Raw genomic sequence first — 22,548 nt, 5'->3', positions numbered from 1 at the left:
AATCTAATAAATAATAATAATAATAATAATAATAATAATAATAATAAATAATAATATAAAACAATGCATACAACAAATCTAATAACTAAAAACTACAAGCTAAAATCCCAGTATATTAAAATCAATCAACCAATTCAGTCACAACCACACATCACATTTAGTAGACAAGGGGGCTTGATTTAATTACCCCATGCCTGGTGACATAAGTGAGTCTTAAGACTCTTGCAGAAGGCAAAGAGGGTGGGGGCAGTGCGAATCTCTGGAGGGAGCTGATTCCAGAGGGCCGGGGCCGCCACAGAGAAGACTCTTGTCCTAGGCCCCGTCAGGTGACATTGTCTGGTCGACAGGTCCTGGAGAAGGCCGCTGGGATTCATGCGGATTAATCCTCCTTGTCATGGAGTCCCCCTTTTCCATTATCTGTACAAAATTGTAGATGTCAAAAAAAAGGAAAAGATTTTTAAAGAATCAAGACTTTCAACAAGAGTTTTGTTTTCCAAAATACTTTTCCAGGGTGGTCTAGATTCAGATATTTAAAAAGTGGCTAAAAAAAAATCAAAATACTGTGTCTAAAAAAAGCAATCTCTTATTTCCAATATTTTGATTTTGAGAATAAGTACCCTTTTGGTGTTACAGTTTATAATAACCCTAACATCTGTTTTGTTCCCAGGGGTTTTACGATGAAGTAGCCAATCCTCTGCTTACTGAAGTGGAGTTAGACTATAAGGAAAATGCCATCTCGGATTTGACTCAAAATAGTTTTAAACATTATTATGATGGCTCTGAAATAGTTGTGGCTGGACGGATTACAGACAACGACCTCAACAGTATCACAGCAGAAGTAAAAGCTCAAGGGGTAGGTGTTGTTGAAGTCCAACATTCCCCAAGATACAAGGCCTTGGTAAGGCCACACTTGAATACTGCATTCAGTTTTGGTTGCCACGATGCAAAAAGGATGTCATATCACCCAAAAACATCTGCGCTATACGCAGATCCACCCCCCCCTCAATATCTTCTAAATTCTAAACTTCCTTAATTATATCATTTACTTAAATAAACTACAAATCTTTTAAACTATTCTGCTCTTACTTTCCTCTTTCATAAATTACCTTCTACTAGGCGGCGAAGATGAGTTTTTAAGCTCTTTCGGAAGGCAAGGAGGGAGGGGGCAGTGCGAATCTCTGGGGGGAGTTGATTCCAGAGGGCCAGGGCCGCCACAGAGAAGGCTCTTCCCCTAGGTCCCACCAACCGACATTGCTTGGTCGACGGGACCCTAAGGAGGCCAACTCTGTGGGACCGCACCGGTCGCTGGGATTCGTGCGGCAGAAGGCGGTCTCGGAGATAATCTGGCCCTGTGCCATGCAGGGCTTGCCGTGTGATATGACAATGGGGGGAGTGGTCCCAGTCAGAGGATGAGGAAGACATTAGAGTGGAAAGACAGTGGATAGATCCTTGCTATAGAAGATTGCTGAGAAGGCAAGAGGAGTTGCAGAATAAAAGGTATTCGTGTAGAGACTTAGCCTCTTTGGGGTGTGACGTCACTTCCAGGCAGTATAAAGGCAAAGGATTTGGGGAAATTGGGTGTGGAGTTTCAACATCGTTCAATGGAAGAGATGTGAGACTGGTGGTGTGATTGAACAAGGCTTTAAAACCATGATTTCTGCCTGAATAAAAGGCATTCTCTGCGGGATGCTTGTTGCCAGGACTTGTTTGTTATTGAAGAATAGTTATACAGTGTTCCCTCAATTTTCCCAGGGGAAGCGTTCCAAGACCACCCATGAAAGTTGAATTTCCGCGAAGTAGAGATGCGGAAGTAAATACACTATTTTTGGCTATGAACAGTATCCCAAGCCTTCCCTTAACACTTTAAACCCCTAAATTACAATTTCCCATTCCCTTAGCAACCATTTAGATTATTACTCACCATGTTTATTTATTAAAGTTTATTAAAAAAAATATTTATTAAAGATGGACAAACGTTTGGCGATGACATATGACGTCATCAGGCGGGAAAAACTGTGGCATAGGGAAAAAACCCACAAAGTATTTTTTTAATTAATATTTTTGAAAAACCGTGGTATAGACTTTTCGCGAAGTTCGAACCCGCGAAAATCGAGGGACCACTGTATAGTGATTCCATAGCAACCCAGCTTGTACCAAACTCAAACCGAGAGATAAGACCATATTTATGTAGAGCAAAGATATTAAAACCGAAATATAAGTTAATTGCAAGACAATACAGGTATCTCCTCAATAACTGTAATGTGTTAGAAACCCATGGGGTTCATTCAGACCTTTAAAGCCTGCCTGAAATTTTTTGACACATGTGACTTATTTTATTTTTATTTATTTATTCATTTGTCCAATACACAAATACATAGGAAGAAAAATAGACGTGTAGTAATATATATTAAGATAAAAGTGAAAATAGAGGAGACAACCCGATTGTTAAAGTCATATTTTTTACAGTCAAGTTTGGAGCGGTTCGTATTAAGTTTGAATCTGTTGCGTGCTCTTGTGTTGTTGCGGTTGAAGCTGAAGTAGTCATTGACCGGTAGGACATTGCAGCATATGATCTTGTGGGCAATACTCAAGTCGTGTTTTAGGCGCCGTAGTTTTAGGCTTTCTAGGCCCAGGATTGTTAGTCTATTTTCGTAGGATGTTCTGTTTCGAGTGGAGGAGTGAAGGGCTCTTCTGGTGAAGTATCTTTGGACGTTTTCAAGGGTGTTGATGTCTGAGATGTGGTATGGGTTCCAGACAGATGAGCAGTACTCCAGCATGGGTGTGGCAAAAGTTTTGTAGGGTCTTGTGAGTAGTGTGAGATTGCCGGAGCAGAAGCTACGTAGGATCAGGTTAACAACTCTGGAAGCCTTTTTGTCGATATCGTTGCAGTGGGCTTTAGCACTTAGGTCATTTGATATTAGTATTCCAAGGTCATTTCCACCATCTGTTGCTCAATAAATATAGAAATAAACACCTGTATAAAAGGGTACTGCTGAAAAATTATAGTGAAATTATAAATCCAATCCTTTTCTTTCATCTAGGCACTAAGTGAGGTGACTTATACCGAACAAGCTGATGTTGAGGAAACAAACAAAGCTTTTGAAGAGCAACAATACATATTTGGAGAATATATTGAGCGATTCTGGGCTTACCTCACCATCCAACAACTTCTAGAGGCACGGTAATCTGGGACTTTTTCAACTTTGTGATTACTCCAGAGACATCCTTGAGGAGCAGTGAATCAATCACTTTGAATCACTTTTTTTGAAAAAGATTTATTGATTTATTTTATTTATTTATTTTATTTATCTATTTATTTTGTCCAAGACATAATACACATTGAAGAGAAAGATATGTAATAATATAAGTAAAGAAAGGAACAGAAGAAAAGATATAAAAGTGTAGGTGAACATATTTGAAAGGAAGAAAAGATAGATGAGATAAGGAGAGACAATTGGACAGGGGACGGAAGGCCCACTGGGGCACTTATGCACGCCCCTTACTGACCTCTAAGGAACCTGGAGAGGTCAATCGTGGAGAGTCTAAGGGAGAAATGTTGGGGGTTAGGGGTTGACACTAATGAGTCAGGTAATGAGTTCCACGCTTCGACAACTCGGTTGCTGAAGTCATATTTTTTACAGTCAAGCTTGGAGCGGTTAATATTAAGTTTGAATTTGTTGCGTGCTCTTGTGTTGTTGCGGTTGAAGCTGAAGTAGTCGCCGACAGGTAGAACGTTGCAGCATATGATCTTGTGGGCAATACAGTGGTCCCCCGAGTTTCACGATCTCGATCTTCGCTAAACGCTGTATCGCGATTTTTCCACCCGGAAGTAAAAACACCATCTGCGCATGCGCGCCCTTTTTTTCTATGGCCACGCATGCGTAGATGGTGGAGTTTGCGTTCCCCGCCGGGCAGATCAGCTGCTGGGCGGCTTCCCTGGGTTTTCCCCCTCTTGCTGGCGGGAGGGCGAGCGGCGGGCATCAGCGAGGAGCCGGGGTTTCCCCTTTCCGTGGGCGGCCGGTAAGACCCCAGCGCCGCTTCCCAGCTGAGTCCTGAAGCCAAACGCGGAAGTTCGCCTTTGCCATTTGGCTTCAGGACTCTGCTGGGAAGCGGCGCGAGCGAACGGCGTGGGCGGGCGAAGGGTGGGCGAGCGGCGGGGGCGCGGGCAGGCAGGCGGCGGACAAGTGGCGGGCGGACAAGCGGCGGGTGGACAAGCAGCGGGCGCGGCAGCAGCGAGGAGCCGAAGATCGGTGTTTCCCCTTTGCGTGGGCGGCGGGGAAACCCCAATCTTCGGCTCCTCGCTGCTGCGGCGGAAGTAAAAACACCATCTGCGCATGCGCAGATGGTGTTTTTACTTCCGCACCGCTACTTCGTGAAAAATCGATTATCTCGAGGGGTCCTGGAACGGAACCCTCGCGATAATCGGGGGACCACTGTACTTAGATCATGTTTTAGGCGACGTAGGTCTAAGCTTTCTAGACCTAGGATTGATAGTCTGCTTTCGTAGGGTCTTCTGTTTCGAGTGGAGGAGTGAAGGGCTCTTCTGGTGGACATTTTCAAGGACATTTCCTAAGATTATACCTTAGGAAAAATTAGTTTCATTAGTTACATTCAATAATGCCTGGAATGGACTAGTAGCTATTCATCATTTTTGGCCTGTAGTTGATTTGATCTTTTGGCCTAAGTTACATTGCATCAGATAATGCAAGATAATTATTTCAGGTTTTGTAACTTTGCATTAGAATGTGATGAGTTTAGTTTTAAGTCCCAGTTATCTCTTTCTTCTTTCAGGAGACAAGTTTTTTTTCTTTCCAAAGTATTCATGAGTGTTGGGGTTTGTGTGTGTTTGGTTAATTCCTTTGTTCCTGGGTGGCTCAAGGCCAGGCAGAACAATAAGGCCCATATATTATTTATTTTATTACTTAGAATAATTTACAGTATGTTTTTGCACTACAGGGTAGAAGAATACTGAATAGTTAATATTATCATGGTTGCAACAGTGTCTAAATGCTTCTCCAATGTACTTGCTTTTAGGTCTCTAGCACAGGGAGATGAAAAGGAAAATATTACTGCTAAAGCCCTGGAGTTGTCTCTGAAATATAAGTTTGTGACTCCATTAACATCCATGGTGGTCACAAAGCCGGAGGACAATGAAGAAAAGGAAGTAGTTGCAGATAAACCCATAGAAGGTAAAGATATTGACATAAGGACATTAGTCTATCTGGCGTCTAGTGGTTTGGGGGCCAATATTCAAAATATTTACAGTTGAACAAGTTGAGAATATCCTGGAGAATATGCTTTCTCCTTAGATTGGGATAGGGAAGCATGGGTTTTGTGGTGTGTGCTTTTCAGCAACATCTTCAGATTGATGTCAGCAGCATCGCTTTTGACCCCCTCAGAGAGGGTCCGCAATTTGGGCGTCCTCCTCGATCCACAGCTGACATTGGACCATCATCTTTCAGCTGGGGAGAGGGGGGCCTTTGCCCAGGTTCGCCTGGTGCACCAGTTGCAGCCCAATCTGGACAAGGAATTCTCTACTCACATTCACTCATGCCCTTATCACCTCGAGATTCAACTCCTGCAATGCTCTAACCAGAGCATACAAAACGTTCGCCAGACCAATCCTTGAATACAGCTCATCTGTCTGGAACCCACACCACATTTCAGACATAAACATTCTAGAAAGTGTCCAGAGATACTTTACTAGAAGAGCCCTCCACTCCTTCACTCGCAACAGAATCTCCTATGCAACTAGACTTACAATCGTAGGTTTAGAAAGCGTAGAACTTAAGGGGCGTGCATAAGTGCACTTTTGCGCCTACTGTTCCTGTCCTAATGTCCTTTTTATCTTTTCTATCTCTACTTTATACTTATACAGTGATACCTCGTCTTACAAACGCCTCATCATACAAACATTTCAAGATACAAACCCGGGGTTTAAGATTTTTTTTCCTCTTCTACCAAACTATTTTCACCTGACAAACCCACTGCCGCTGCTGGGATGCCCCGCCTCCGGACTTCCGTTGCCAGGGAAGCCCCCGTTTTTGTACTGCTGGGATTCCCCTGAGGCTTCCCTCCATAGGAAACACCACCTCCAGACTTCCGTGTTTTTGTGATGCTGCAGGGGAATCCCAGCAGCGCAAAAATGGGCACTTCGCTGGCAACGGAAGTCCGGAGGTGGGGTTTCCCAGCGAGGGGGGCCTCAGTGAAATTGCAGCATCACAAAAACACGGAAGTCCGGAGGTGGGGTTTCGAGGACTTCGGTGTTTTTGCGATGCTGCGATTTCATTGATGCTCCCTTCACTGAGAAACCCCACCTCCGGACGTCCATTGCCAGAGAAGCGCTCATTTTTGTGATGCTGAGATTCCTCTGCTGGGATTCCCCTGCAGCATCGCAAAAACACAGAAGTCCGGAGGTGGGGTTTCCCATGGAGGGGAGCCTCAGGGGAATCCCAGCAGTGCAAAAACGGGCACTTCAGCTGGCAAAAGGGGCGAATTTTGGGCTTGCGTGCATTAATTGCTTTTCCATTGATTCCTATGGGAAACATTGTTTTGTCTTACAAACTTTTCACCTTAAGAACCTCGTCCCGGAACCAATTAAGTTTGTAAGACAAGGTATCACTGTACTATGTTAAACATAGTACAATGCAGTACAATATTTGTATGACAAATAAAAATAAATAAAATAAAACTACGTCACCTTAAACACGACCTAAGCACAGCCCATAAAATCATCTGCTACAATGTCCTTCCTCTCAACAACTACTTCAGCTTCAACCACAACAACACCCGAGCACACAACAGATACAAACTTAAAATAAACCGCTCTAAACTCGACTGCAGGAAATACGACTTTAGTAACCGAGTAGTTGATGCATGGAACTCACTGCCAGACTCTGTAGTATCGTCACGTAACCCCCAAAACTTTACCCTTAGACTCCACTGTTGACCTCACCCAATTCCTTAAGAAGTCAGTAAGGGGCCTGCATAAGTGCACCAGCATGCCTTCTGTCTCCTGTCCTTCTGTCTCTCTCTCACTAGTATCGTGTATATAAATATTATTATATCTTTGTATACCACCAATACGTAAGTGCTGCACGAAACCCAGCGACCAGTCAGGTCCCACAGAGTGGGTCGTCTCTGGGTCCCATCAACCAAACAATGTCGCTTGGCGGGACCCAGAGGAAGAGCCTTCTCTGTGGCAGCCCCGGCCCTCTGGAACCAACTCCCCCCAGAGGTTAGAATTGCCCTCACCCTCCTTGCCTTTCGTAAGCTTCTCAAAACCCACCTCTGCCGCCAGGCATGGGGGAATTGAGATACTCTTTCCCCCTAGGTCTTTACAATTTTATGCATGGTATGTCTGTATGCATGATTGGTTTTTATATAATGGGTTTTTAACTGCTTTTTAGTATTGGATTTGTTATATACTGTTTTATTGTTGTTGTTAGCCGCCCTGAGTCTGTGGAGAGGGGCGGCATACAAATCCAATAAATAAATAAGTAAGTAAGTAAGTAAGTAAGTAAGTAAGTAAGTAAGTAAGTAAGTAAATAAATAACAAAGCAAACAAATAAATAAATAAAGCTTTTAAAAATTAAAGAAAAAAGATGGCGGTGCCCGAAGGACTGGAACCGGAACAGTTGTGTGCAAATTGCGCAATCTGGTGGCCACCACCGATGTGCCGTCGCTTACCGCACTGGTAGCAACCCATCCCTAGTTCTATTAAGCTTATTTATTTTATTTATTTTGTCCAATACATAATACACATTGAAGAGAAAGATATGTGATAATATAAGTAAAGAAAAGAATAAAAGAAAAGATATAAAAGTCTAGGTGAACATATTTGAAAGGAAGAAAAGATAAATGAGATAAGGAAAGACAATTGGACAGGGGACGGAAGGCCCACTGGGGCACTTATGCACGCCCCTTACTGACCTCTAAGGAACCTGGAGAGGTCAATCGTGGATAGTCTAATAATAATAATTAATAATAATAATTTATTGGATATGTATGCCGCCCCTCTAATAAACACAGCATGTACAATCCAATAATAAAAAACAACTAAAAACCCCTATTATAAAACCAAACATACACACAAACATAACATACATAACTTGTAATGGCCTAGGGCAGTGATGGCGAACCTATGACACGCGTGTCACCACTGACACGCCTAGCCATTTTTGGTGACACGCGGCCGCCGGAGAAACGGAGCTTTAGGGAGTGCAATTGCAACCGCAATTATTATTATTTTTCCTCTCCCCTTAATTAAGAGGCCGGGCGATTTTCGCCCCGCCGATATTTGCGATGGCTGGGAGGGGCGAGAACACCGCCTCCCAGCTGATTGGCGTGGTGCCAAGCATCGAACGGTGGTTGGCTCGCAGGGGCCGCTGGGAGCGAGGGGAGGGGTTGCAGGCCTCCTCCCTTCCCCCTGCCCAGGAAAGAGTTGTAAGAAAGAAAGTTGTAAGAAAGCGCGCTGCTTTCTCGGAAAGCCAGCTTTCCTGGCCAGCACAGGGCTTTCCCGCCGCTCCCTCCCTCCGAAAACACAACGGAGGTCCACAGCGAAGCCGAGTGGAGCAACGGGAGGCTCAGGCTGGTGGCGGTAGACCTCCGGGTTTTTTTCGGCGGGGGGGGGGGGCAGGAGGACCTTCCTGGCTTTCCGGGGCAGCTGGCTTGAGACTTGTGCCGGTCAGCAAAGCCAGCTGCACGCCGGAGATGTGGAGAGAAAGAAGGGAAAGAGAGGGAGGGAAAGAGGAGAGGACAGAAGGAGGGAGGGAAGGAAGGGAGAGAAAAGTGAATGAGAGGGAGAGAGAAAGGGAGGAAGAGAGGAAGGAAGGGAGACATAAATATAAAGAGGGAGAGAGGGGAATAGGGGAAGGAAGGAAAAGAGAAAAAAGTGGAAGGAAGAGAGAAGAAAGGAAGGGAGAGAGAGAGAGAAAGAGAGAGAGAAGATAGGAAGGAAGAGAGAGTGAGAGAGAGCAAGAAAGAAAGAGGGAAAGATTGAGAAAGGCAGCGTGTGTGTGCGTGCGCGTGTGTGCGTGCCGCTGATGGTCCGGGAGCTTAGCGTGTGCGTGGAGAGATGAAGAGAAAGAGGGAGAAACGCAGCGTGTGTGGGGTGTGTGCGCGCGCGTGTGTGTGCTGCCAGCGTGTGCGTGGAGAGATGAAGGAAAAGAGGGAGAAACGCAGTGTGTGTGTGTGTGTGTGTGTGCTGCTGATGGTCCGGCAGCTGCAGCGTGTGGGGGGGGGGGCGCCAATGCTAAGGCAGTCCGTCCGTGGTGGGGCTGCAGGGCAGGCACAGCAGCCCAGGGAGAAAGAGGGAATTGCGATAAAGAGAGAGGGAGAGATGAAGGGAAAGAGGGAGAAAGGCAGGGAGAGAAAGATAGAAAGGAAGAGGGAGGGAGAGATAGAAAGGAAAGAGGGAAGGAGGAAAGGGAGGGAGAGATAGAAAAAAGGAGGGAGGGAGGAAAGAAGGAGGGTGAGGGGTAGTAGGATAGGGAGAGGGAAAAGGAAGGGCTTGGAGAAAGGCAGGGTTAGAGAAAGATAGAAAGGAAAGAGGGAGGGAGGAAAGAGGGAGGGAGACATAGAAAGGATAGAATTATAGATGCAAGAACTCGCTCATGTGTGATAGCGCACGCCCACACTTTATTTATTTATTTATTTATTTATTTATTTATTTATACTTATATGCCGCCCAGTCCCAAAGGGATTGTCACTCAGACACTGTACTTTTCCGCCCACCCCGAAAAAAAATTAGAGGGAACACTGCCCTCGCCCCTCTGCTCCCTGCTCGCCTTCCAGAACGGTGTTACAGGAGACGGTGCTAAGGTAAACCCTTTCCGGGTTATTAATTTGTAATTTTAAAAAATCATGCCGGGCTCGCAAAAAAGAGAGTCTGAAAAAAAACCCTGCGTGGACGTCGCACCATTTGCTTCCTCCTTTGGCGGCTCATAACTAGATTTTTACAACCCCCCACCCCCCTTGATAAGCTTTTACTTGAATCTGAACAGTTTGGGGGTTCGCCAAAGAGAGAAAAGTGAACGAGAGGGAGAGAGAAAGGGAGGAAGAGAGAAAAGTGAACGAGAGGGAGAGAGAAAGGGAGGAAGAGAGGAAGGAAGGAAGAGATAAATATAAAGGGAGAGAGGGAGAAAGAGAGGGAGGGGAAGATGGGAAGGAAGGAAAAGAGAGAGAGAAAGAGAAAAAAGTGGAAGGAAGAGAGAAGGAAAGAAAGGAAGGAAGGGAGAGAGAGAGAAAAAGTGTGAGAGAGAAGATAGGAAGAGAGAGGGAGAGAAATGATAGAATAAAGGGGAGAAAAAAAAGAGAAATGAGAAAATGATTGAGGCAGAGAATGACAGGAAAGAGAGAGAAAGATAATTATGCATATTTGTTATTTAAACTATAAATATCACAAAATTATGTTTTTTTCTCAAGGTGACACACCACCCGAGTTATGCTCAGTTTTTTGGCGAATTTTGACACACCAAGCTCAAAAGGTTGCCCATCACTGGCCTAGGGGGAAGAGCTATCTCAACTCCCCCATGCCGGGCGGTATAAATGAGTCTTGAGTAGTTTACGAAAGACAGGGAGAGTGGGGGCAGTTCTAATCTCCGGGGAGAGTTGGTTCCAGAGGGCCGGGGCCGCCACAGAGAAGGCTCTTCCCCTGGGGCCCACCAAACGACATTGTTTAGTCGACAGGACCCGGAGAAGGCCAACTCTGTGGGACCTTATCGGTCGCTGGGATTCGTGCGGTAGCAAGCGGTTCCGGAGGTAATCTGGTCCAATGCCATGAAGGGCTTTAAAGGTCATAACCAACACTTTGAATTGTGACCGGAAACTGATCGGCAGCCAATGCAAGCCACGGAGTGTTGGTGTGACATGGGCATATCTTGGAAAGCCCATGATTGCTCTCGCGGCTGCGTTCTGCACGATCTGAAGTTTCCAAACACTTTTCAAAGGTAGCCCCATGTAGAGAGCGTTGCAGTAGTCGAGCCTCGAGGTGATGAGGGGAAAATGTTGGGGGTAAGGGGTTATTATCTGCTCACCTCACCACAGTTGTTCTTTCAGTTGATCCATCCCTTCTCAAAGGAAGTTGTAGCACCTTGAAATGAAAGAATTGAAAACTGAAATGTATCATCCCTTTCAGGTGACATTTATCTCTGGAAGAATTAAAGGAAATAAAATTTTGATGCTGCTGCTTTGCTAAATAACGGCATGAAGTGAATCAATGGAGGATGGGGAAGGGGGTGATTTTATGTATGAACTATATTCTGTAATATGTGTAATTAGAGAAGACTTTGGGTCAAGACTTAGCTGTTTACTTGAATAAGTTTTTAGGAAGAAATAAAAGTAGCTGACATGTAATTGGCATTGGGAATAGACTGGCAATATAAATGCCAATCAATTCCATAGGTGAACTATAATTTTTTGCAGTCAAAGTAGTTTAACAAAAAAAATAATGTTTCTCTTTCTCTCCCTCCCTCCATCATTTATCATCATTGGAAACAGCTGAAGGTAAATTGAGTTGTAATTTTTTGCCTTTGTTCTATATGAATATGATCTTATTATAACATTTTAGTTTGAATAACGAGTTCGAGATCTAATTGAAATGAAGCAAATAAAGCAATAATGAGTCAATGGTGTTTTAAATAAGTTTACCTCAGATCTCATACCTTCCCATCTATTGGTCATCTCTCTCTCTCTCTCTCTGTCTCACACACACACACACACACACACACACACACACATCTCTCTCTCTCTCATTTCTCTCTCTCTCATCTCTCTCTCATCTCTCTCTCTCTCTCGTCTCTCACTCTCGTCTCTCTCTCTCTCATCTCTCTCTTTTGTCTCTGTCTCTCTTTCTTCTCCCTCTTTCTTTCTCTCTCTTTCCTCCCTGTCTCTCTCAACCCTGTGAAACAGTTCAAGGTAAATTCAGTTCTAATTTTCCTGGAGGCGTCTGTAATATGGTAAATGATTTAGCTTTACTAGATAAATGATCAAAGCAATGGGAACTGCAGTTTAATGTTTCCAAATGTAAAATAATGCACTTGGGGAAAAGGAATCCTCAGTCTGGGTATTGTATTGGCAGTTCTGTGTTAGCAAAAACTTCAGAAGAAAAGAATTTAGGGGTAGTGATTTCTGACAGTCTCAAAATGGGTGAGCAGTGTGGTCGGGCGGTAGGAAAAGCAAGTAGGATGCTTGGCTGCATAGCTAGAGGTATAACAAGCAGGAAGAGGGAGATTGTGATCCCCTTATATAGAGCGCTGGTGAGACCGCATTTGGAATCCTGTGTTCAGTTCTGGAGACCTCACCTACAAAAAGATATTGACAAAATTGAACGGGTCCAAAGACGGGCTACAAGAATGGTGGAAGGTCTTAAGCATAAAACATATCAGGAAAGACTTAATGAACTCCATCTGTATAGTCTGGAGGACAGAAGGAAAAGGGGGGACATGATCGAAACATTTCAATATGTCAAAGGGTTAAATAAGGTCCAGGAAGGAAGTGTTTTTAATAGGAAAGTGAACACAAGAACAAGGGGACACAATCTGAGGTTAGTTGAGGGAAAGATTAGAAGTAACTTGAGAAAATATTATTTCACTGAAAGAGTAGTAGATGCTTGGAACAAACTTCCAGCAGATGTGGTTGGTAAATCCACAGTAACTGAATTTAAACATGCCTGGGATAAACATATATCCATTGTAAGATAAAATACAGAAAATAGTATAAGGGCAGACTAGATGAACCATGAGGTCTTTTTCTGCCATTAGTCTTCTATGTTTCTATGTTTCTATGTTGTGTGATCCTTGCCTCTCCTCAAATATTGCCTTTCCCTGCCCCGAATGTAAACCAGGCCTTCAAAGCTATTGTTGAAATGGAGCAGAATGTTTTCATTGATATCCCTACAATCTCAACATGTGGGAACAATTATTTTGTTTTGTTTTGTTTTTCTTTTATGTAGCAAAGGCACCAATGTCCAGCTATCAAGCTTCGCCTTCCCCTTACTATTATTCTAGTGGTAAGTTTCTGTTTTAGATTTCATAAATATCTAACACACACACACACACACACTGATTGATATCTGTTAGTACGTGGTACATACTGATATTTGGGGTTGCCATGTATGTTAAACTGCCAATTGTAGTTTGTATTTTTACAGTTGTAATACCACTTTAAGGACTTTGCCTGGCTGGCCATTAGAGGGCGCCATTACTCTCTCCTGTTGATGACGCTGGATTGCTCATTCCCCTTTTGCCTTTACCTTGAGGGGGGAGTGTATTTTGCTTGGTGCTTGCTATTTGCGGTTTGTTGATTATTTCTGCTTTGTGCTTGTAGATATGTATATATGTAAATAATACTTATTCAGTGTTCTGTCGGGCTCTCTGGTAGAATCCTCCCAAAAATGCACAGGTACAAATTTCAGACACACACACACGTTTGAAAATTCAAAACAATGTTCTTTATAATGAACATTCACTTAAACCAAGCCCTCTTTTGGTATAACAAAGAGCACTCGTCTCCAACCAAACTGGTAATTTGTACAAGTCCCTTATCAGTTCTGAGATACTTAGCTTGCAGCTGTGAGGCAATTCACAGTCCTTCTTTCACAAAGTGAAACACACTTTGCTCTGGTTTAGTTTCAAAGCGGGGAAACATCAGCACACAAAAGGTCAAAGTCAGTAAAGCAGTCACGAAACACAAGGATCAGATAATCCTCCACAATGGCCAAACCCACATGCTGCTCTTTATAGCAGCCTCACTAATGACCACAGCCCCACCCAACCACAGGTGGCCTCATTTTCTTTGATAATAATCTCTCAGTTGTTACTTCCTATGCATCGCTCTCCACATGCGTGGCTGTATCATTAACTCTTGTTCTGAATCCAAGGAGGAGCTAGAGAATTGATCTCCTTCTGAGCTGGCTGCCCCACTCTCCTCCTCCCTGTCACTCATGTCTTCTTGGTCTGAGGAGCCTTCACCAGCAGATTCCACTGGGGGCAAAACAGGCCTTCAGCATGTGGATGTCTCCCCCACATACACAGTCCTTGGGGCAGGAGCTGGGCCAGAGCTAACCACAACAGTAAGGGAAACAAACCTAAATTTTTCTGAGGTGCTGGAGAGTGAATCCATGAAGTAAAGGCAACAGAAGGGTTTCAGGTCTTCCTGTTCCAGACAGAACAGTCAAATGTTGGATGTGGACTGGAACATCTCCTGCCGTACCTTAAAATGGGAAGCGCATCAAGGAACGGATCATGTATGCTGCAACGTCCTGCCTGTCGGCGACTACTTCAGCTTCAACCACAACAACACAAGAGCCCACAACAGATTTAAACTTAATATTAACCGCTCCAAACTTGACTGTCAAAAACAGGACTTCAGTAACCGAGTTGTCGAAGCCGAGTGGAACTCATTACCGGACTCCGTAGTGTCATCCCCAAACCCCCAACACTTTACCCTTAGATTATCTACGGTTGACCTCTCCAGATTCCTAAGAGGTCAGTAAGGGGCGAGTACAAGTGCACTAGAGTGCCTTCCGTCCCCTGTGCTATTGCTCTCCTATATCTCCTATACCTTTCTTCTATTCCTATATCTCTTCTTCTATTCTTTCATTGATATGTTCTATTACTATATCTTCTTTTCTATTCTTTCTTAGATATATTTTACTATGAGTATCTCCTCTATAACCTTCATTATGTAGTTTACTATGTGTATATAGATATATAGAGAATAGAATAGAATAGAATAGAATTTTATTGGCCAAGTGTGATTGGACACACAAGGAATTTGTCTTGGTGCATATGCTCTCAACGTACATAAAATAAAATATACATTTGTCAAGAATCATGTGGTACAACACTTAATGATTGTCATAGGGGTCAAATAAGCAATGAAGAAGCAATATTAATAAAAATCTTAGGATATACGCAACAAGTTACAGTTATACAGTGAACATGGGAGGAAATGGGTGATAGGAATGATGAGAAAAACTAGTAGAATAGAAGTGCAGATTTAGTAGAAAGTCTGACAGTGTTGAGGGAATTATTTGTTTAGTAGAGTGATGGCGTTCGGGAAAAAACTGTTCTTGTGTCTAGTTGTCTTGGTGTGCAGTGCTCTGTAGCGACGTTTTGAGGGTAGGAGTTGAAACAATTTGTGTCCAGGATGTGAGGGGTCAGTAAATATTTTACCCGCCCTCTTTTTGACTCGTGCAGTATACAGGTCCTCAATGGAAGGCAGATTGGCAGCAATTGTTTTTTAGTATACCCACTAAAACCCTCATTGTGTATTGGACAAAATAGATAGATAGATAGATAGATAGATAGATAGATAGATAGATAGATAGATAGATAGATAGATAGATAGATAGATGAGATAGATAGATGATAGAAACATAGAAACATAGAAACATAGAAGTCTGACGGCAGAAAAAGACCTCCTGGTCCATCTAGTCTGCCCCTATACTATTTTCTGTATTTTATCTTAGGATGGATATATGTTTATCCCAGGCATGTTTAAATTCAGTTACTGTGGATTTATCTACCACGTCTGCTGGAAGTTTGTTCCAAGGATCTACTACTCTTTCAGTAAAATAATATTTTCTCATGTTGCTTTTGATCTTTCCCCCAACTAACTTCAGATTGTGTCCCCTTGTTCTTGTGTTCACTTTCCTATTAAAAACACTTCCCTCCTGGACCTTATTTAACCCTTTAATATATTTAAATGTTTCGATCATGTCCCCCCTTTTCCTTCTGTCCTCCAGACTATACAGATTGAGTTCATGAAGTCTTTTCTGATACGTTTTATGCTTAAGACCTTCCACCATTCTTGTAGCCCGTCTTTGGACCCCTTCAATTTTGTCAATATCTTTTTGTAGGTGAGGTCTCCAGAACTGAACACAGTATTCCAAATGTGGTCTCACCAGCATTCTATATAGTGGGATCATAATCTCCCTCTTCCTGCTTGTTATGCCTCTAGCTATGCAGCCAAGCATCCTACTTGCTTTCCCTACCGCCTGAATATATCTATATACACATAGTAAAATACATGATGAAGGTTATAGAGGAGATACTCATAGTAAAATATATCTATGAAAGAATAGAAAAGAAGATATAGTAATAGAACATATCAATGAAAGAATAGAAGAAGAGATATAGGAATAGAGGAAAGGTATGGGAGATATAGGAGAGCAATAGGACTAGGGACGGAAGGTGCTCTAGTGCACTTGTACTCGCCCCTTACTGACCTCTTAGGAATCTGGAGAGGTCAACCGTAGATAATCCAAGGGTAAAGTGTTGGGGGGTTTGGGGATGACACTACAGAGTCCGGTAATGAGTTCCACGCTTCGACAACTCGGTTAATGAAGTCCTATTTTTTTACAGTCAAGTTTGGAGCGGTTAATATTAAGTTTAAATCTGTTGTGTGCTCTTGTGTTGTTGTGGTTGAAGCTGAAGTAGTCCTGCCCTCTATCTAGCATACAGAGGAAAATGTAGCTGAGATTCGTGAACAAAGAAAACGGAGGGTGCCATCTGGACCTACCCTGAACTCCCCTTGAGCTGTTGTCGCCACTCCCACTTTCAGTTTCGTTCTCTGCCTCAACTCTCCCTCCTCCTTCAGGTGATGTCACAAAGGACTCTGCCTGGAGACTGATGACACTGAGCAGGGAGACTTCCCATTGGTCCTGCCGCACTTTCTGACGACTCCCATCCCAAAAGGAGGAGAATAACCCTTTCCTCCACACAACATCCCTCTCATTCCTCCTCTGGGGCGGGACAAATTTATTTATTTTATTATTTATTTATTAATTGGAGTTATATGCCAATCAGACCCACACTCCCGAATTAAAGTTTGGCTGTTTCTCTTCCACTTCCCACTGGTTTCTGTGGAGAACTTCGATAGGGGTTGGACTAGATGACCTCCAAGCTCCCTCCAAACTCTGTTAATCTGTTATTTATTTATTTATTTATTTATTTATTTATATTATATTATATTAGATTAGATTAGATTAGATTAGATTTATTGGATTTATATGCCGCCCCTCTCCGCAAACTCGGGGCGGCTCACAACAATGGTAAAAACAATACATAGAAACATAGAAACATAGAAGTCTGACGGCAGAAAAAGACAGTATTCCAAATGTGGTCTCACCAGCATTCTATATAGTGGGATCACAATCTCCCTCTTCCTGCTTGTTATACCTCTAGCTATGCAGCCAAGCATCCTACTTGCTTTCCCTACCGCCTGACTGCACTGTTCACCCATTTTGAGACTGTCAGAAATCACTATGATAGATAGATAGATAGATAGATAGATGAGATAGATAGATAGATAAATAGATGAGATATATAGATGATAGATAGATAGATAGATAGATGAGATAGATAGATAGATGATAGATAGATAGATAGATAGATGAGATAGATAGATAGATAGATAGATAGATGAGATAGATAGATAGATGATAGATAGATAGATAGATAGATAGATGAGATAGACAGACAGACAGACAGACAGACAGACAGACAGACAGATAGATAAATGAGATAGATAGATAGATAGATAGATAGATAGATGAGATAGATAGATAGATGATAGATAGATAGATAGATAGATAGATAGATGAGATAGATAGATAGACAGACAGACAGACAGACAGACAGACAGACAGACAGATAGATAAATGAGATAGATAGATAGATAGATAGATAGATAGATAGATAGATAGATAAATGAGATAGATAGATAGACAGATAGACAGACAGACAGATAGATGAGATAGATAGATAGATAGATAGATGAGATAGATAGATAGATAGACAGACAGACAGATAGACAGATAAACAAACAAACAAAGAAACAATTGCTGCCTGTGAAAGACACAACCATCAACTAGAGATGCTTACATCACAAGGAAATGAAACCAATGACCTGCTCTTCTCAATGTCCAATGTGGGGTGAAGGCTGAGGCCCATGTTCCAATAATGTCACCATAGAATGTTCTTTCTGCTGTAAGGGCCCTGCAGAAATACACCGAATAGAAACTCGATACCTTTCCATGCTGTTTATTCTTCCCTTCTTCCCTTTCATTTTAAACGATGCACGCACAAAAACCACAGAGATAAAATGACCCGCTGATGGACGCGTGATTTTGATGTGATGTCTTCTTCTTTGCAGTCGATGGAGACCCCCACTTTATCATAGCTGTACCCCAGAAAGAAGATGCCCTGTGCTTCAATATCAATGAAGAGCCAGGGGTCGTGTTGAATTTGATCAGAGATCCAGTTACAGGTAAACCTTCCTTCTCTGAAACTGGGATTAGAAGGAAGAAAAACATTGCATTCCTACATCAGTTCATTGTCTATATGTCATTCTATTGGATTCCTTTCAGGTCTCTTTCCTTTGGATAAAGAATACACAGATAAAGTCATGGGGGGGGGAAAGTAAATTCTTACATGTATACATAAGAATTTACATTTTATTGATTTCATTTCATTTCATTTCATTATTTCATTTATTTTATTTTATTTTATTTTTTATTTTATTTTTTATTTTATTTTTTTAATTTATTTTATTTGATTTTTTTATTTTTTTTTATTTTTTTTATTACTTAGATCAGAGGTCCCCAACCTTTTTTGCACCAGGGACCGGCTTTAAGCTAGACCAGTTTTCCATGGCCCGGTGGGGGGGGGGGAGCTAGCTGTCAGCGGCGCCGTAAAAGGGGCGATCAAGAGAGGAATGGGTGAATGAATGGACGGAGGGTGGGAAGGAAGGAAGGAAAGAGGGAAGGGACAGGAACAGAAGAAGGGTGCAAAGGAAGCAAGGAAAGGTGTGAAAGGGGAGAGTAAGAGAGGAAGGAGTGAAAGAAGGGAATGAGGGAGGAAAGAAGGGAGGAAGGAAAAGGAAAGCAAGAAATGGAGGGAAGAAAGGAAGGAAGGAAAGAAAGAAAGGAAGGAAGAAAGAAAGGAAGAAAGGAAGGAAGAAAGGAAGGAAGAAAGGAAGGGTAAAGGGACAGGAACAGAGGAAGGAAGCAAGGAAACTTATGAAGGGGAGAGTAAGAGAGGAAGGACTGAAGGGAGGGAGGGAGGGAAGAAGGTAGGAAGGAGAAAGAAAAGAGGAAATAGAGGAAGGGAAGGTAAAAGAGAGAAAGAAAAAGAGCAAGAAAGAAAGAAAGAAAGGCAACTTCAAAGAAAGGCTCACTGAGCATCTCTCACTCTCTCTTTCTATCCCTCTTTCTTTCTTTCTTTCTCTTCCCTTATCTCTCCTCTTCCTTTATCTCCTCTCTCTCTCCCTCTCTCTTTCTCTCCCCCCTCTCTCCCCCTTTCCCTCTCTTTCTCTCTCTCCCTCTCTTGCTATCTCTCCCCCCTCTCCCTCTCTCTTTCTCCCTCTCCCTCTCTTTCTCTCTCTCCCCCCCTCTCTCTTTCTCTCTCTCTCCCCCTCTTTCTCTCTCTTCTTCTCACTTCCTCTCTCTTGTTTTCTTTCTGTCTCTTGCTTTCTCACTCTCTCTCACTCTTTCTCTCTTGTTTTCTTTCTCACGCTCTTTCTCTCTCCCATTCTCTCTCTCTTGCTATCTCTTTCTCCCCCCCCTTTCTCTCACTCTCTCTTTCTCACTTTCTCTCTATCTTGCTGTCTGTTGCTATCACTCACTCTCGTTCTCCGTTCTTCTCAGCGGTGACGCGCGCACGCCCTGCCCGCCTCACCTTTGCGAGAGCACTTTCGCCCCGGGCTCTCAGCAAGGGGGTTTGCAGGAGAGGTGGGGCCGGCGAAGGTGATATTCAATGTCGGGGGCACACAGGCGGTTGCACGCGCTGCCTATCTCCCTGCTAGCCCACTCGGAATATTCAAAATAAGAAAAGCCTTCGCCGGCAAAGGTTTTTCTTATTTTGAATACTCCGAGTGGGCTAGCAGGGAGATAGGCAGCGCGTGCAACTGCCTGTGTGCCCCCGACATTGAAGACCTCCGCTTGACGCCGGCATTTCCTCTCGGCGTCAAGGAGGCGCAGCGGCGGGCGGAGAGAGGGAAGGGGGGGGGGCAGCGGCGTCCCTCCTGGCCTTGGCGGGCTGCCCGACCCTCCCCACCTCCTGCAAACGCGGCGGGCGGCGGGGGGGAGAGCGAGGAGCCGGTTCCGGCGGGCGCGGGGCTTGGCTGGCTGGCGGGGGGAGCGCCGCTGGTGGTGCGGAAAGGCCGAGGGGGCCCTGGCGCCGCGGACCGGCTGAAAACCCCCAACGGCCCGGTGCCGGTCCGCGGACCGGCGGTTGGGGACCTCTGACTTAGATTTGTATGCCGCCCCTCTACGAAGACTCGGGGCGGCTCACAACACGTGGAAACAAATCATAAATAATCTAACAAATTTAAAATTCAAAGATTTAAAACGACCCCATATACTAGCAGACATACACACAAACATACCATGCATAAATTGTACATGCCCGGGGGAGATATTTCAGTTCCCCCATGCCTGACGGCAAAGGTGGGTTTTAAGGAGTTTACGGAAGGCAGGGAGAGTAGGGGCAGTTCTAATCTCCGGGGGGAGTTGGTTCCAGAGGGCCGGTGCCGCCACAGAGAAGGCTCTTCCCCTGGGGCCCGCCAACCGACATTGTTTAGTTGATTTTATTATTTTATTATTTATTTCATCTCATCTCATCTCATCTCATCTCATTTATTTTATTTTATTTTATTTTATTATTTATTTCATCTCATCTCATCTCATCTTACTTTATTATTTTATTTTATTTTATTTCATTTATTTATTATTATTTTATTTTATTTTATTTTATTTTATTTTATTTTATTTTATTATTTCATTTGATTTGATTTTATTATTTTATTATTTATTTCATCTCATCTCATCTCATCTCATTTATTTTATTTTATTTTATTATTTATTTCATCTCATCTCATCTTACTTTATTATTTTATTTTATTTATTTTTTATTTTATTTTATTTTATTTTATTTTATTTTATTTTATTTTATTTTATTTTATTTTATTTTATTTTATTTTATTTTATTTTATTTTATTTTATTTTATTTTATTTTATTTTATTTTATTTTATTTTATTTTATTTTATTTTATTTTTACAGACGTGGTTGGGAAATGCACAGTAACTGAATTTAAACCTGCCTGGGATAAACATATATCCATCCTAAAATAAAATACAGGAAATAGCATAAGGGCAGAATAGATGGACCATGAGGTCTTTTTCTGCCGTCAGTCTTCTATGTTTCTGTGTTTCTCTATAATGCCCAGGCAAAAAGTCAACGCTTTTCAGATTTGGACTGCTTATTATTTAAGTGAAATTAGGGAATTTTTGATTTACTTGATGTCTCATGTCCATACTGCACGGTGAACTTGATATGTTGCCAATAGTAGGGAAGCTCCTACTAATCACTTCACAAGACTAGTTGAAGTGTTATGAAGCCACTGAGTCCTCGGAGAGGGGCAGGATAAAAAAAAATCCAATAAATAAATAAATAAATAAAAATACTGAACATTCTGGTGTTGCCATATTGTTAGATTAGTAGCTGACAATCCCCTATTCTAAAGTCTGCTCTAGCAGCACAGGTAGATAGTAAAAGTATTTATTGTTACTATTGTTATTGTTATTATTATTATTATTATTATTATTATTATTATTATTATTATTATTATTATTATTATTTGGGTTTGTATGCCACCACTCTCCGAGGACTCTGAGCAGCTCACAACATATCAAACAATATACAATGTACATATCTAAAAAATCCAATTAATATCGCTAAAAAGTTTAAAAACTCTAGTACCGTTTAAAACCATTCATTCTCATTCACACAGCAAGACATACTACCCTTGTCGGCCAGGGGCAAGGGTCTAATGGCCCCAAGCTTGGCAGCACAGATTCGTGGGGCAGAAGGCAGCCCCGGAGATATTCTGCTCTGATGCCATGAAGGGCTTTATAGGTCATAACCAACACTTTGAATTGTGACCGGAAATTGATTGGCAACCAATGCAGACTGCGGAGTGTTGGCGTGACGATGGGCATATTTAGGGAAGCCCATGATTGCTCTTGCAGCTGCATTCTGCACGATCTGAAGTTTCCGAACACTTTTCAAAGGTAGCCCCATGTAGAGAGCATTACAGTAGTCGAGCCTCGAGGTGATGAGGGCATGAATATGTTGCTTATACGTAAACCATCCCTTTAAAATCACTCCTGGACTTTAGGTATGATCATCAATGACAACTTATTGGTGATAAAAAGAGCATCAACAATGTAAGACCACAGAATACGTATTTTGGAAAACTTGGGATTGTAATGATGAATCAGAATGTACGGCTTGAAATAACCACTCAAAATATCGTCCTTCAAAATGGCCTAAAAAGGAAAGTATTCAGATGGCTTGACGAAGTCACCTTGCAACAACCTGGGTGAGCTATTCATACCCCTAATAGATAAAAGTGTTACAGTGATACCTCGTCTTACGAACTTAATTGGTTCCGGGAGGAGGTTCGTAAGGCGAAAGGTTCGTAAGACGAAACAATGTTTCACATAGGAAACAGTGTAAAATCAATTAATGCGTGCAAGCAAAA

At 42.7% G+C, this 22,548-nt stretch overlaps 1 protein-coding gene across 1 annotated transcript in view; it reads left to right on the top strand.

Moving 5' to 3' along the window:
* Nucleotides 1–22,548, top strand: part of LOC139155617 (inter-alpha-trypsin inhibitor heavy chain H3-like) — a 55,233-nt gene that overhangs the window by 26,549 nt on the left and 6,136 nt on the right. Inside the window, 9 exon segments of the mRNA XM_070730818.1 lie at nucleotides 668–853; nucleotides 3,042–3,181; nucleotides 5,035–5,189; nucleotides 7,120–7,129; nucleotides 10,480–10,501; nucleotides 12,958–13,009; nucleotides 18,160–18,273; nucleotides 22,183–22,194; nucleotides 22,197–22,386. Of these exon segments, the coding sequence (XP_070586919.1) occupies nucleotides 668–853; nucleotides 3,042–3,181; nucleotides 5,035–5,189; nucleotides 7,120–7,129; nucleotides 10,480–10,501; nucleotides 12,958–13,009; nucleotides 18,160–18,273; nucleotides 22,183–22,194; nucleotides 22,197–22,386 (881 nt within the window).

Source organism: Erythrolamprus reginae, unplaced genomic scaffold, assembly GCF_031021105.1.
Source record: "Erythrolamprus reginae isolate rEryReg1 unplaced genomic scaffold, rEryReg1.hap1 H_33, whole genome shotgun sequence".
Classification (NCBI taxonomy): domain Eukaryota; kingdom Metazoa; phylum Chordata; class Lepidosauria; order Squamata; family Dipsadidae; genus Erythrolamprus; species Erythrolamprus reginae.
The sequence above is the reverse complement of the archived record's forward strand: the minus strand, read 5'-3'. Positions and strand labels throughout refer to the sequence as shown.